This window comes from Bombus pyrosoma, linkage group LG16 (assembly GCF_014825855.1).
Source record: "Bombus pyrosoma isolate SC7728 linkage group LG16, ASM1482585v1, whole genome shotgun sequence".
NCBI lineage: Eukaryota > Metazoa > Arthropoda > Insecta > Hymenoptera > Apidae > Bombus > Bombus pyrosoma.
In genome coordinates, this window is record NC_057785.1 from 1,078,893 (window position 1) to 1,095,002 (window position 16,110).

At 42.9% G+C, this 16,110-nt stretch overlaps 2 protein-coding genes across 2 annotated transcripts in view; one reads left to right on the top strand and one right to left on the bottom strand.

The window, feature by feature from the left end:
• LOC122576224 overlaps nucleotides 1-4,217 on the bottom strand; it is a 176,201-nt gene extending 171,984 nt beyond the window's left edge. Inside the window, exon 1 of the mRNA XM_043746171.1 lies at nucleotides 3,718-4,217. The gene's annotated coding sequence lies outside the window, so the exon portion shown is untranslated. The remainder of the gene's footprint in view (nucleotides 1-3,717) is intronic.
• A 3,290-nt stretch (nucleotides 4,218-7,507) lies between these two features.
• On the top strand, nucleotides 7,508-12,197 carry LOC122576235. The gene is made up of 5 exons (XM_043746224.1): nucleotides 7,508-7,676; nucleotides 10,620-10,797; nucleotides 10,869-11,023; nucleotides 11,226-11,339; nucleotides 11,654-12,197. Exons 1-5 carry the CDS (start codon nucleotides 7,657-7,659, stop codon nucleotides 11,823-11,825), a joined length of 639 nt encoding a protein of 212 aa, XP_043602159.1. The 5' UTR covers nucleotides 7,508-7,656; the 3' UTR covers nucleotides 11,826-12,197.
• Nucleotides 12,198-16,110: the final 3,913 nt, after the last annotated feature.

The window sequence follows — 16,110 nt, forward strand, 5'->3', positions numbered from 1 at the left end:
GAGTTTCTTCGAAAAGTAATACGCTTTTGTGCAAGGCACACTTCGCGCTATTCTTTGTTGGTAGTACTGCTTATGTACATATGCACACATCCAGCGTGCGTGAGTGTGAGCATTTTTCTGGAAGGAATGGAAGCTTCTTATAGAAGCGAGCGAGAAAGCGGCAAACGTTCTCGCTATGTCTCGGCTAACGGTTCGAGGCTTGGTCGTCTAGACGAGCATCGTTTCTTCCACTCTTCGTTAATATTTATAGAGTTGAAACGTGCAATTACGCGAGGAAACGTCGTTGGCTGGATAATACGCGCAGACACGCGCTCTCGTGCAACACGAGGCACGCGTATCTCGCCCATTCCGGCTATAATTTCCTTGCTCTTCCCGATACCTTCGAATTTCTTTCGAATACGGTTACTCGCGGTGATATTCGGACACGTGCACCGTCTGTTACGATTAACACGTTGACTGCCACGCCTGTTTTCAAAAAAATCTCCGTCAGGCCAGGCGTGCTGCAGTACCAAGCGTTCTCTGCTCGGTGCTCCCATCGATATTTTCATAATTCGAGTCGCTCATCTGGTGGTCTTACCTCTCGTTTCTTTTCTTTCCATTCCTTCGCATTTGTTTCTCATTTCTCCACTTTCTACGAAATCAGTTTGAATCTTGGCCGAGCAACGAACGGTATAACTTAAAATCTCTGCCTAATTCGTTGCAATGTCGAGAAGAAAAATTGAAAACTTATTTCTTAGTAAGTCAGATAGCAGTGAAAAAGAAAGCTTTTACGAGGCTTATGATTGCGGAAGAAGCATTACACGCGCATGCAAACTATGTTATGCAAATAAAAGACGTCGAATGGACCGAACAAAGGCACGAAAGAATTTGAAGAAAACAACAACTTATTGACCAAATTGTCCCGACCAACCTCAGCTATGCATAGAATGCTTTAAAGTTTTACATGCTAAATAATTCTTTTAATAAACCATTTTCGTATTACTTTTATAACAAACCATTTTCGTATTACTTTTATAACAATTCAACAGTTTTATTATTATGGAATATCTTTTCAAATATCTACGACGATCCTTCGCAAGTAGTCAAATAAGCGACACCCGAATATGGGTTTCGTGGCCTGACCAGAAACTTTGCTGACACCCGAATACGGCTGTCGTGGCAGTCAACGTGTTAATACTAATAAACGTGCAATCTCGCGATAACTTGTAGTTTGTCGTAAAGAAAATGGTGCAAGTTTGTCTTAGCCTGATGTCGACAACTCCCGAGTCTGGTCCAGCCACGACCAGTCAAGTGGCAAGTAACGAGCAAGCAACTTGTTACCAAACGTTTAAGGCCCGACCACAACTTTTTAGATTTTTTCTTATTGTTGACATATGACAGAAAGACAAATCTTAACGATCGCATTTACGTGCTACGGGTCTCTCGGAAATTCTTTGCTCTTTCAACAAATATCCGACATTAGGCCGAACAATAGTTCGCGTTTATAGAATCAGCAAACTGTAAATATCAACTTCTGAATTTCGGTGTTCGCACACGGCAAGTTACTATTGGCTTGGCAACTAAGTGATTGCGGACTTTGTCATTACCACCTAATGACAAAATCCGCAATCGCTTAGTTTCCAACCCAACAGATTCCTTGCTACTTGCCTGTCGTAGGTACCGAGCCAGTGCCTCAGCCAGTAAGAGTTTACGTAACTCGCGTCGATTACGTGCACTGCTTAGCTCTTCGTATGAAATTTCACTGCAATGAAACTTTCTTTCTCGATAATGGGCATTTCTAGGCGCGAAAATAATACAGCAAGGTTAGTCGTTCGACATGGGATAAAACAGCGGTCGGAGAAAAGAGCTCGCCTCGACCGAAATAATTTTCTCCCCTAACGAAAGTCGAAGGGCGCGCGTCTGCACCAAAATAGGCGGATGCGTGAGCCTCTGCTTTACGTTCTCGAATTCATTCATAGAAGCGAGACGGCTGTAACACGTACAGGAAGAGCGCTGTAAGAAGAACGAGACAGAGAAATAGAGGGAGGGAGCTGTGATTCAAGTGTCGGAGGCTTAAATCCGCCGTAGTCGTCGTGATCGTTCTCGTTTCGTACCGGGGGAATACCGTGTCTTCGACCGTTGTGTTTATACCTACTCGTAGCTTCTGCTTTCTCTGTTGTGCCAGAGGAACGTCTCGGTTCTTTGAAATCAAGAGGATAGGAATGGCTGGCTGCAGGGAGCTGCGAAGGAAAGCAAAGTATGCGGAGGAGCAGATGGTCGTTGAAGATGTGGAATTAGGAGGAATCACGTGAGACCAAACCGCCATCCCCTCGTACGATTTCAAGCATTCTTAGTTGCAGGTATTCGGCGAAAACTTCCCGAGTTGCCTGTCTGTCTTCTCACATTTTTTGTTCGAAGATTTACGGTTCGTTTCATAGAACCCGAACGTAGCATTCGAATTCAAAGAGAAAAAGAAAATTCTAGAGTGCGAAATGTAGTTGCGGAAGTACTGTCGGACGCTCGTAAAGGCTTTTCACGAATATGTTATGCGTATTCTGTAAAAGATTTTGGAATCTCCTTAGCACAGTAAATCTAGTTTTTCCTTTGGAAATCTGGAAATCTACACGGAAGCTGCGTGCTGCGAACATCAACGCGATAATATGCACAAAAGTGCGCGGTCTAATCTAACAAGTAAGACGCGAGCGAAAAACTGATGCAGCAACCGCTTCGACGAAAGTTGCAACGGAGGTTGCCGTGGGTCAGCGAGATTGCTGCACTCGTGCGGTGTGCATCGAGAAACGAAAAATCATTGCATATATATACCGCGCATATCTATGTAGCTATATACACACGTAGGTAGGTATATCGCGCGTACGTGAAACTGGACGCTGACAGCTGGAAACTGGTTTCTAGAGAACGGCCGTACTCGAGTTGCTTGCGAGAATGAGACGAAACAGGAGGAGTAGGAGGCATAGAGAGAAACAGAAATAGATGGAAGAGAGAAAGAGCGGAGAAATGGACGTAGTACAGCGTCCATCGTGTTCCGAGCACAGAGGTATCGGACCAGGAAACAAAGGAACGACCCCAAGAGCAACGCTGAACAGATATAGGGGCACACGAGTTAAGCATTCACGAAGTTTAACGAAACGCGTTCGACCAACACGTTCGATACACGTACATACGTGTTGTAGATGTAGAGGAGAACTCGGGTTTCTCAGCTCGCGAGATTTCGATCTTTCCGATCGAATCGAGCTAAACGTGAATTATTTTGAGAGACAGAGGAGATAGAAGAGGAAGAGATGATTTAAGATAAAGCGTGCATGCGTGAACACACTTAACTCTACGCAGCCATTGTACTCCCTTCTTTCGAAGGAGCAACGAGATTCGTCGTGAATACGAACAACCTGCCGTATACCTCCGACACATTCTTTCACCTTTCACCTGCGCGAGTATACTTAGTGAATTAGAAAAGTAAGCTTTTTAAAATAGACCTCCTATCAACGAACATATCCAGGCTATCGATAACAATCGCTCGTGTCGTTTGAATAATCCAAGTTACGCGCCAACGTGGATCGAATTAAAGTAAAAGCAATATATACAAAGTCGAATGTAAAAGAAATAATCTACAAAAAAGAAAAAAATAAGAAAAATAAAAAAGAAATAATAATAAATCTATATATATATATGTACAATAGGAGATATTTTCCTCTGTTCTATCAACGTAGATCGTTTACTCACCATGATGAAGGAAAATGATACACTGGTGCGAGAGCAGCAAACTTCGACGAACATCCAAGGATACGCGAGATGAAAAAAAAACACGCGACACTGACAAGTAGCTGATTGAAAAAAGTTCTGATGAATAACTGGCACTGTTATCGAAAGAAAAATACGACGATTCGGCGTGAGCTATGATAGGGGAAAGAAAAGAACGTGGGAGATAAAAAATCACGAGAGTGCACCGGTAAAGGCACGCCGGGCCCGGAGCGGACGAATGTCAGGCCGACGGCGATGCAACAAGTGACAGACAAGAGGCTCGACTCTTTTAGTTCGCGTTGCGGCTACTTTACCGGATGGCGCTACTGCTCGGCCCAAGCCGAATACGAAATTCAATGGCACTCGCCTTTTGCCGCCATTTCCTTCGTCCTTCCGAAATTCTTTTCGACGAGACTGGAAAGTATTCCAACACTTGTACACACGTCTTTACGAGTACCTCGCTGGGGGTAGCCACCCACATGATAATCAAACAGCTAAAAAATTCTACCAAATGTCCAAATTGGATAAATTGCGAATGTAAATTATTAAATAAAAAAAAAAAAACATCTTTACGAATACATTATAAGCGTTGTCGAAACATTTAGAAATTTCATTGATACGGTTACGCACGAAATTCGATTACAAAGTAGAAGTTGGAAGGAAATCTGAGAATACAAGGATCGCCTATTTTGAAAATGACGTATGCAAATGCATTGTAAAATTTTTTGCAAAAACATATCGTTAATATTTATATGCAATTTATAAGTTCAATCTCGAAATATTCATTTGTTTTGATCGATCGAAATCTCGTTGATCATCGATGAAGTTAATCTACGATTATTCATTTAGAAAGTGGTGTAATTGGGAGCAGGTGGTTGCCTGTAACCCGCAGAAGTGCTCCGTGTACAATGTTATTGTAAAACATTGGAGGAGACAAATTTGGAACTTTAGATTTATCATCCATCGATCCGGGGAAATTGCAACATTAAATTTGAAAACAACGCGTTAACACCTTCACATGGTAATAACGTTAGACCGATTACACACGGGAAATATAAGGATACGATGCATTTATTGCCTTACATAACACCGAAATAAAAAATAGAATGTACTTGACATTAACCTTACAAGCATACTGTTACGGTAAATAAGTAAATGTTGAAACGAAAGAACAGCATTTTGTTCTTTCTGCTCTTATTTATAAGCGAAAGTGGATTAAAGCATAAAACATACATTTCAGTCAATCAAAATTTCACGAATTGTACGATACAGTCATTCTGAAGATGGCGTAAATTCATACATAACCATGAAAAAAGATATAGTTAATTCTCAATAAATCTTTTCGAAACTATGATGAATTTATTTGGATTTGACAATTGACGGAGATGCAAATATCTCGAATCAAAGGAAAATGGATTTACATCGTTTTCAAAATGAACGTAGAGATTACAAAATATTTATTCGATGGGACTATTTAATACTTATTACATGTAAGTAATACATAAACCGGTTGCTCATACTGTGTAATATGTACAGAACGATATAATATTTGGCAAGAATTAAATGTCATGGTACAAAATATTTCAATATATCCTTGTTCTCGGGGAAAATGTATAAAAATGTATAAAATTCGCGTGGCAGTGATCGTGCAGAAAACAACAAACCGAAGTAAGCGAGCGCAAGATCGATTCTGTTCGATCGTTCGATCGATCCTGAAAAGATGGTAAATCCTTGGATCGCAAAATCCTTTCGAACGCTGCTGAACATCGCCGAGAGGTGACAGCACGAGTTTTACCAACGATACGAGTCGGGGTCGGCTCGACACACAGCCGACCGATTTCTAGGAGAGGACGTGGAACGCTTTTTCGTATCGCTTCGATTTTGTTTACGGAACGTTGAACGAATAGAATTCGGGTGTACCAAAATATTGAAAAAATATTAAATTAAAGAAAGACGCGACAGAATTCTGCGAAACGATGAGAAGCCTTTACACAAAAAATCGCGTAGCCGCGAAAGCGAAAAAATAAAGCGACACGTAATAGCGCGATAGTCGCCCAGCCGCGATACGTCGTGAAAGTGTTAAAAAATTAAGAATCTGGCCTGGTAAAGGACGTGGATCGTTTCACCTTGGTATGCTAATTGTAAGGATTAAGAGAATTACGGTAGCTCGATGTACATACTCGCGTACATAGTATCGAATGCCAGCTGAAATGTGGAACGCGCAATTGTACTTGCCGCAATACACCTCTTGACATTTACACACGGAAGATCCTGAATATCTTTCCAACCGCGACGACGCCGAGAGGAGTTCGAACAGCGACCTGTCTGGAATTGATTTTATCGGTAAACAAAGCGATTCACGAGCCGAATCGAAGGAAGGCCGACACGATGCTACCCTTCGTGGATGTCAATTGTTGCTTCTAGAATTATTAGGTTATAGATACAGTGATTCGCGAAAATAATCGAAATTTTTATGAGCATATTATTTGCGTTATAGTTGAAATTTTGTTGGCATTGTAACAGAATAGAACTATAGCCACTGTAATATGTAGAACTAATAATAATATGCGTAGTACTAACGTATATCGCATGAACAGGACGGTTAAGAGGTTAGTAAATTTCCAGAGTCACATGCAAAATCGAAAGAAACTCTAAAAGTCAAACGAAAAAATCGTGTTCTTTATATGTTTTGCAATAACCAAGCGAACTAAACAGCGTGGAGCTTCCTATCGTTAATAATTTCTCTGTCAGACAACTTTATCCTCTACGGACGACACGGTGGAATTTCAAGGATAATCGTCGTGTCTAGCCAACAAGACCATGGAGGCTTTCTTTAGCCTCTTGGAAATTTACGACCTCTCGCCATATACTCGAATGAATTTCCGTCGATTGCACACAAAGGATTATGTGGAATCAAGTTAAAAATAGCACGCTGTCTTTCCAATCCTTCGCCTTTGTTACCCAACGTTTCTCTCAATTTCGTTCAGAACGATATGTACTTGAAACGCGTTACGACAATGAAAGAACGTATCCGACGGAGGCAAGCGCCATGACAGGCCATTGCAAGTAATAGTAAATAGTAGAAGTTTCTTCGACGAGCAATAATACACTGATAATCGTAAAAGGGAAACAAAGTCAGGACTCAGGGGACGATAGCAGGATATCTGGCATTCTTGCCTACGGACAGGTACGAGGTCCGTGTCGTTCACTTTCACTGCTTACGCTCGATCTAACTATAAAACACGTCCTAAGCGGACCGATTCGTTCGTTTCGGGGAACGATCGATTCGATCGCTGCTCAATCGCTCGCTCAGTCGGCTTCGTGTTACCAAACTGTGATTCACTAGCCCTGGAAAAGCAATTTTCCAGCGATACGTTACTCGATCAACGTTCCAAGTTCACGCTTTGAAAGCGTGAAAGTTCGATTCTTCTACGAGACTCTGCTCGCGTAAAGTATCGAATTTTTGAAAAATGTCAAATTTATCGGCGAGGGAAGGTCGGAGGAGAAGCTCGCGTAACTCGAAGGAAGATTCTAACCGAAATTGGACGAGCGCGTGGGCAATGGCGTGGATATCGCGTGGATATCGCGTGTTTCGCTGGCTCAGGATATACCAAAGTCGCATACATGATAGGTGGATGTGGATGGGTTCGGCCACGGGTGGTTGGTGCCAGAGTGAGAGTGAGAGAGTCATATATATATAGAGAGAAGGGGAAACTAGACTCGGCACTCCAAAGTATACAGCCTCCGCGATTGCAGTGGTGTGCTTTCGGTTCCCTCTACACGATATTCATTCTTCGCGGCTTCGCGCCCGTGGTAACAGTCCGATCCACGTTTCCACGTTGCACGCGTTGCAGCAGGGCAGCTTCCGGAACCAGCTTTTCGTTCGTTCATCATCATTTCGTCGACCTACCAACCACTACCATGAAGCTCGCGATTTTCGCGTAAGTATTCCATCCGCGATCCAATATAACGCGAATAACTCACTCTTGCCTTTTACTTTGCTCGCGCGAATCTTTGCACTTTCCCCGTGACCAGTGCTACGATTCCACGTAGAATAATACGAGTATTTTCTCAAATTTCCTGCTCTCTCGAGCAGCGATCTTTCGAAAATTGCATATTTTCCTTCGATCGTCGTGTCACGTCCCTTTTTCCGAGTAGTAGCCTGGCTTGAAATTTGCGCAAGACGTTGCAAATGTTTGGATACAGCGACATTTACGGATTACGGGTATTTACGATAGACAGTGATTGAATCGGTGATCCTTTCGACTTCCACTTTGAATCAAGGCCTTCGAAAGGTGTAGTTAAACGAGCTACACGTTTCAAGCCCTCTGGTATTCGGTATCTGTCGCAAGTGATCATTGAAATCAGGCTCGAGCGAATTTCCATCGCCACGCGAGTGCAAGCAGAGCGAGCGAGTAATAAATAAAAGAATAGAGAAATGCGTTATGCAAACGCTGATAGACCGTTCGATCCTGTTCTCAACCAGGAAATCAATTAGAAAACACAGCCATCTAAAACGTAGTAGTAATAATAATAATAATCAACGAATCAGGATTGCAAACATCGCGCAACGTGTCTCGCGCAGTTATTCTCGATTCTCAGTTACCGTTGCTTTCCCTTGACATTATCTACGTGCATCGTCTATCGCTACATTGGCAAGACCAGTTAAAAGACGAGTCACCTTACGCAACGGTTTTTGAAAGCCATCGAAATTTTGATTGCGTGTAATTTCTCGCCGTACGTGACGAAAGAACGTGCACCAACAGCGTTCTTTCATATTTTTCTCCAAGTAACCACGAAAACGAACAACCGTAACGTTATGTCACAACCGCGATCACGGTTGCTGGAGCGAGCAATAGAATTGCGTCAGGATAAGGCCGGACACGAGAAAGCACGAAACACCTAATCCTTTGACCGTGGAATCACGTTTTATTCGGTTGATCCGAGAAAACTTGAAATTTCTCGGCTACTTTGAAATCGTGTTACGAAAAGCCATTGTTTTATATTCTTCGGCCAACTTGGCCCAAGTTTTCCAAGAAGGTTTACGGAGGCGTATTTTCTTCTGTTTCATAAGGAATCACCTCATGCCCGATTCCTACGTGCTGTTCGTTATTCAGTCGGACCCTGTATACATATGTATGTAGAGGCGATCGAGTTTCACCGATTTTTCGGTGAATGTTATTTTAGAGGTAGAGGCGGGCCACGAGTTTCGGCTAGTTCCCGTGACATTTGTCAGCCGTCTCACGTACTCGCGTGATTCGTACTCGAAACGGGGCGACAAATGCTGGGAGTAGCGCGAGTTGCACGAGCCAAGCCAGAGAAAGTGAGTTTCGTACGTGAATGTCACAGGTCACGATTCAGCTGGTGTATACGCGGATCTACAACGACAAGCGTGCGAGTATCGTGCTCTCCGGCGCACGCCGGTTTTGTCCACCGATCGTACGTTACGATCCCCGTGCACACACCAGATTCCCCTCCTTCGGGAGGACGAGCAACGTCCTCGGATTCTATTTTCGATCCTTGGCGAAAGTTGTACGACCGACGAGTCCGATATCCTGTGAGGGACGCGTTAACGCTTCGCGGAACCAACCTGATTCCTTTCGGGGATAAAACTTTTATTAAAACACGCTCAGCAAGCTTCTCTTTCTTGTTCGATCGGGCCATCCTATTAGATCGGTCTCGTATGAAACGTTAGAACGTTTATATATAGATACGAATTTCTACAAATGTTGGCAGTGTTCCGATAAGAATTTGCTGAAATATTCGACTAATAAAAGGTGGCGTAAATATCCATAGTTTGGTAAGAAGAAATTTGCACGTTCGCGTGCAACTGTTCGAGTCTCGATGGTCGAAAAGATAGAGAGCGTCGCCGACTAGGAAGTGGACGAGAGCAGCTGCGATCGATTATTCAGTTCGTTGGCGTTCGTCAGGAACGAAAGCGTTTCCTAGCCCTGAGCTATCCTCCGTGTGCACGATCATCGCGCTTCCTTTCACTATCGCTCAACATCTTCGCTTTTCAACTTGGCGAGATTCTGCACTTGCAGTGCACGTTTATCGTCGTAACTAGGCCAAGCTGGCGTTAAAATATAATCGTTTGCTCGGCAAGCGGCAAATTTTTAGCTCTACCTAATCAATTCGCCTGTAAAATATCTGTGGATACGTATCGACTCGGTAAATCGGCCATTCTATGCAATGGACCAATGCCGACTCGACGATCGTATCCGTACAACACGCGACAACACCGAACAAACGACTATCCGCTGATACGAGCGAATAAAAAACATTGGCAACATTGGAAAACCGTTTAAATCGACGTTAACGCTTTACCGACCGCTAGCGGTTCAACAGCATACGCACGTCCGACCGGCAGCTCAGGCGTGGATTCTCCCTGGCGCTGGCTTTGTTTCGGTTTAGACTCTTTAATACCGTTCTTTTCGTTCATCGCGAACGGTAAGTTTTCCAAATTGGTTTAAAACTGTGTTACAAAGCAACGCAACTGACGCAAGGTACCTTAGTACTAAATAACAAATTACTGCTCAAATAATAAGGAAGATTGTCGGTGACAAAAAGCCGATTAATAGGCTATTGGTCGATAAGCATCGGTGACAAAAGGCCGATTAATAGGCTATTGGTCGATAAACGTTGGTGACAAAAAGCCGATTAATAGGCTATCGGTTGGTAAGCGTCGGTGACAAACACCGATTAATCGGCTATCGGTCGGTAAAGTGTTAACGACCATCTGTAAAAAATCTATCATTATCGTTTCCGTTATGCTGTTCGCCGTACAGTAACAGAATTTTCATTATTAGCGAGTTCATTTTGCACTGGCAAGCAACAACTGTCCGAGCAACAATTGCTGTATTTACAACGTGTTTGCTTTGTAGATTGGTGGTGGTCAGCTGTCTGATAGCCGTGGTCAGATCGGCGGAAGAGGAATACGATTACGAGGAAGAGCCGGCAGCTCCGGTGACCCCTGCACCGGCTAGATCGAACTCCGGTCGACTGGGTGGACTATTATCTTCGCGAGGACGAGTAAACGTTGGAAGGAAATCGTCAGCGCCGGTGAGTTGTGACTCGTTTGGAACGAACCATCGAACCGAACCGATAAACGTGCTCTGTCTCTCTCGTTCCAGGCGCAATCGACCACCGCCAAAGCGGTCGAGCAGCCGGTGGAAGCGGAGGAAGAGGGCGAAGAGGAATTCGACGATAATCAAGATCAGCAGGAAGAAATTCCCACCACGACCACCGAATCCTCGAAGAAAGTTCGCGGCGGTGTCAGACCTTTCAGGTAATCGCAACTTCCATTGTCTAGAATTCCGAGCGTGTTATGGTGGAACAGCGCGGAATCTCGATTGCTGGAACATCGATCATTAGAATTTGGAATTCGCGGATGGTTTCTGGCGAGATAGAAATTTTGAAATTTTCCACCAATTCGGACAACGAATACACTGTTCGAATAAGATAACGAAAAAGACCGCTTTGGTTTCAAGGTCGAACCAGGATCTCTTAGCCGCGTTAAAGAGAAGAAGAGCTCAAGTAGGACCCTCGCACCGAGAAACGTCTGGTACGCAAGCCGCCTCGGAATCGACAACACCAAAATCCAAGTAACTATGACGCAGAATTTTTAATAGTCTTTCTAGCACACGACTTTATATTAACCTCTCGCATGTACATTAATGGCACTTTATTCCACATACGAGTAAATAACAGGAAAAAGAGGCAATGATATTTAAGACAGCAGTCACGCCATCGTTAACGTTTAAAGTTATTACGATTCGTCCAGGACAGCTTTTTCGAAATGAAAAAATTAACAAAGTTACAGAAATATAAAATATCATACGTTTGCTTATGTATAAGACGAGGAGCAGGAAGATGATTGTTCAGTGGGCTACGAATAATGAAATGTTCTGATTTCCAGAGCGACCACGCACAGCCGCAGCAAAAGCACCGCCAGCGGTGCGAATGAAGCGAAATCATCGGGACGCGGCAGGTTCGGAGGATCCAGGGGAAGCAAACCTTTGCAAGAAGAGGTGGAGGAAACCCAACGAGAGGAGGTGCAAGTGAAACCGAAACCTTATCGCAGAGGATAAATCGATAGTAGAAAGGGGTGCGAGTTTCCAGCTTTGTTTGACTTGAACGCGGAACGAAACAATTAAAAGGATTGCAGCGACCGACGTCGATCTGTTCGAAGCGGCGTGAGCTTTTTCCCTTCTTCCGGACGAACACGCGAAACTTGCAACGAAAGTCTCTCTTTTATAATCCGCGTTTGAAAAATTATAACGCGACAAATGAACGCGCGGCAAAAGAAAAGCGCCAGATACTCGTGTAACATTTGCGTACTAAAAGTACATTTCGGAAACTATGACATGTATATAGAAGGAGGCTGCCATTCACCGAATACTCAAGGTACTTACTGTATAAATGTAAATTAATAACAATAAAATTTCTAGAAACAAACACTTGGAAAATACGTACATAATTTATTAATTATAACGGGTGTAACGTGATGGATTTCGAATTGGAATTTTCGAGATCTGGTGAGCGTTACAATGTGACTAACCTTGACGAGTCTAGGAATCGACAACTAACGCCACGATCTTTATCTCGTAAGTTACTTTCCTTCGGGCGTATTTACATAGCCGCGAGAATGGTGTGGGATGTAAGCAGGAGAAATTCCAACCACCGACTTTGGAATGTCGAGGGCGTGCTCCATCTGCACTCTCGCATTCTCATCTTTTATACATCTCGCGCGTGCACCACTCCCAAACTTTGAAATCTCGCTGCTAGCAACCGACAGCCTTACAACCATCATGTTTGTAGAACACACTTGGCATCGACGATTCGTCTTCGTCGCATCATTTTGCCGCTTCTACTTCTATCCGTCTTCCCCTTTAATATGTTTGTTAATTTAGCCATGTTCACGCAGGCGCTATGACCTGAAAGAATGATGACCTTTTGCAGCGTAAAGTACGCATAAGGTAAGAATTTTGAAAGCAAACGGGATATACCGTCGAAAAATACAAAGGAGCTAGAAAATCAAACGTATTGGTAGAAAGGCGACTAGAACATGAGAGATGGAAAGGAAGTGGATGGAATGGGAGAAGAAGAAGAAAAGGAGGAAAAGAGGAGAGGGCGAAAGGCGAACTCGACCAGGCACTGTTGTGTATACGCGAGAGGTAGGAAAGTGAGAGGCAGTATCTCGTCGGCCTTGAAGCCTTTGCGAGAAGCATTTCACTCGCAAAGACCATCCGAGTCGCGTCACCGGTCTGATAACACGGGAGGACGTTGAGAAGCGATCTCGAGAAATCGAGAAATCGAGAAATGTCGTCGGGAGAAGTCGGGAGAAGTTGTTTTTCTCAAAACGTACTTCATACGCTTGCCAATTATTTGAATAAAATATCTGAAAAATGATTGTTTCGATTACACATCGCTTTATCAGTGACAGACTTTCTTACGGTGTCTTGCGTACACAATTAGACTTGAACGCGTATTATTATTCGAGGATAATCGATAATGTTGTTTCGTTGTCTTCTAATTTACGATTTAACATGGCGTAAAAAATATTTTCCAAACGTGAGAAAATAAGAAATGTTTTCGACCTCTGGAATATCCTAACGAAATATTTAGAAAGTTTGCATATATTCGGAACTTAATGTGTAGTGTTTATGTTCGAATAGCTACGAGTGTTCTAATTTTAGCCGTTACTGTCGCTTACGTACACTGTTACGTTATTAAGCTAAAAATTTGCTTGCCGTCGATGAACGCTATTTAGAGAAATAAAAAGCTAAACGTATCTTCCAGTCGATGGCATTTAATTAAGGATCGCGAATGATAGATGTCCTATTCACCGGTAATCCTTGACTGGGACTACATTCCGTTAAGAATTTCCCGTTTCACTCGACCTCTACCACGGTACACGACCGATATAGACAAACCACGACCGTTTCCATTGTTACATTAACCTCCGGAAATGTATCGCTATAATACAGTGAAGTCTTGGACGTGTGAAAACTGTTGTTCGGTTAATTGAATTTCTCGTATAATAAAACCACCAGTTTTCTAATTACGAAGTGTCGAATTTATTCAGAGCGTCAAAAATATTCAACCGAGTGTGGAGAAAATTGCCAGTTTATTTTAATATTTAAAAGCCTTTTACCCTGGCAAAACTACGCTAGGAGGAGAGTATCGTGTTTGGCCTCGATGTATGTTCGTCGTTTGGCCCTGCAACTTCAAAACGGCTTAACCGACTTCAACTTTGTAGGTCTCGATCGATTCCTGTCACGGCAGTGTTGCAGGTTATGTAACGTGTTCGCCTAAATCGGCGAATTCAGCAACAGAATCTGCCTATTTTCTTCTTCGTTTACACAGCGCGTTTATTTGTAGGTTTCCCAATGATTATAAAAATCGTTACAATGACGATCAATTTTTTTAGTTTCACGTATCGTTGACCGGCTGGCTCACAAAGGATATAACCTAACAAACACGAAGATGGTACCCCGCTGGGGGTAATCATCCACATGCTATGTATATTTAAAATATAATATTTTACCAAATGTCCCACTGGACAAATTGTAAAATTGCAATAAAATAATAAAAAAAAAATAAAAAAAAGGGTATCGTTCGTTTTAACGTCTAGTTTTTCAATTGCTAGTTTTAACTACCACGTACTGTGAAAGATATTTGGCGCATTTTTCCTTCCATCGATTACCAATTACCGAGATAAACAGCTATTATAAAATCGAATATATTACACGTCTACGTGACCCAAGAGCCTACTTGGCGCATCACGTGCAAGTGACTTTTAAAAGTGCACCTCGCCATGCATATATTCGTGACTCGTGTCCAGAGACGACCAGTGCTACGTTGACCTTTCGATAATGTCGTCGAAGTCGGCGGCTGCAGCTGCGGCAGATGCAACGCTAATAACGATCGTGCTTCTCATCTGTGTACGTGGCGCCTTCTCCTAAGCCAGTGGTTCTTAACCTTTTGTCTACCACGGACCCCCTTTACATCATTTTTCCGTCGTCACGAGCCACCAACATCCAACTCGAACTTGAGATCCTCGAAAGTTAAACGTTATAACGTTAGTACCCGTACAGTGTCCAACTTTTTGGACAAAACGACGCGAGCAAGGACCTCGTGGCAGATTAAAAATCGCTGTTCCAAGCCATTTTAACGCCACTACGCTTTCTAACGCGATCGAGAAGATGTATGCAAAAGTGTAGAACGTCGATAAGTTATCAGTCCCGAACCTTTCTGTTCGATCGAGTATGACATAGTCGAGGACGATCGAAAGTAAGGCTATTGCCGGAAGGAAATTGCGTAAACGTTTCTCGAGCTTGCCCGAACGTTAGAAAGTTTCAAATATCTCGTGTCGCCAGTCGTTCCGAAAAGTTATTCGCTGCAACTTCTCTAGCTAGGGATTTTCACGTGTCGATTATATCAATCCTTGATAGCATGATCGATATACTTTATTCGTCGCGGCAAGTATTAATCCTGTGAGGAATTCTTTTCAGGACAAATGTATTTTTCAAAGCAATTATTAATAATTAGTCATGCTATTGGCTGTCGTCTATCAAGGTCTTTGTAACATAAACGCGTGGGTTATTGAAAAAGCGAAAAGAAAGAAAGTAACCTACAGAAACGTAATACCAACGAAGTCACGCAGAACGTGTTCTCGGTGGTTTTTAGTTACTTTGCAAAGATTATCGATCTTTTTTCATTCCTATGCGTTCCTATTGCGTATAGAATGGTCGATTTCGTTCGACAGAATCTATCAACTACGAGTGTCGTTAAATAAGACTTGTCAGACGTTGGCTGAACGCTTCACATTTAACCAAACACAGCGCGATCGTTTTATCGAATTACAAATCGACATGGAAATCCTCGTAAGACTTGAAATTTGAATGCAACGCGACAAAAATCGATATGGATTTTTAAAAAGCCATAGACTAAGGGAATAGAGAAGCTGCTGTGGTCGTGAAAAACGGAGGATGGAAACATGAAGGTAAGAAATTGGAAGGAAGTCATGTCTTAGGACACCACACCTTAGTGCGCTAAGGACTAAAAGAGAGCATAAATTGTATTCTCAGGAGAACAACGGGAGAAGACAGTGAACAACGGTTCGTGTCGCAAAACGGAAAGTTGTTGCGAAACGAGGAAACGATTATAGAAATGCAACGGTATTATTTCTCATTATATTGCACAAAACTGTAACGCGGCGTGCTCGGTTGCTCGTTATGAGCTGTATGGTGCATTTCCCCCAGGCAAATATACGTCTGCGCGACGAGAATAACTCGTAATTGTACTTCATTTAGCCGAGCTCGTCAGCTCTTGTGCTCACCTGCTTGAAAGGCACGTATAATCGGATTTATC

Coding starts and splice junctions, on each gene's coding strand:
- LOC122576235 (XM_043746224.1), top strand. CDS start 7,657: ATGAAGCTCGCGATTTTCGC. Junction 11,024..11,225: donor GGCGGTGTCAGACCTTTCAG/GTAATCGCAACT, acceptor TTTGGTTTCAAG/GTCGAACCAGGATCTCTTAG. Junction 11,340..11,653: donor TCGACAACACCAAAATCCAA/GTAACTATGACG, acceptor TCTGATTTCCAG/AGCGACCACGCACAGCCGCA.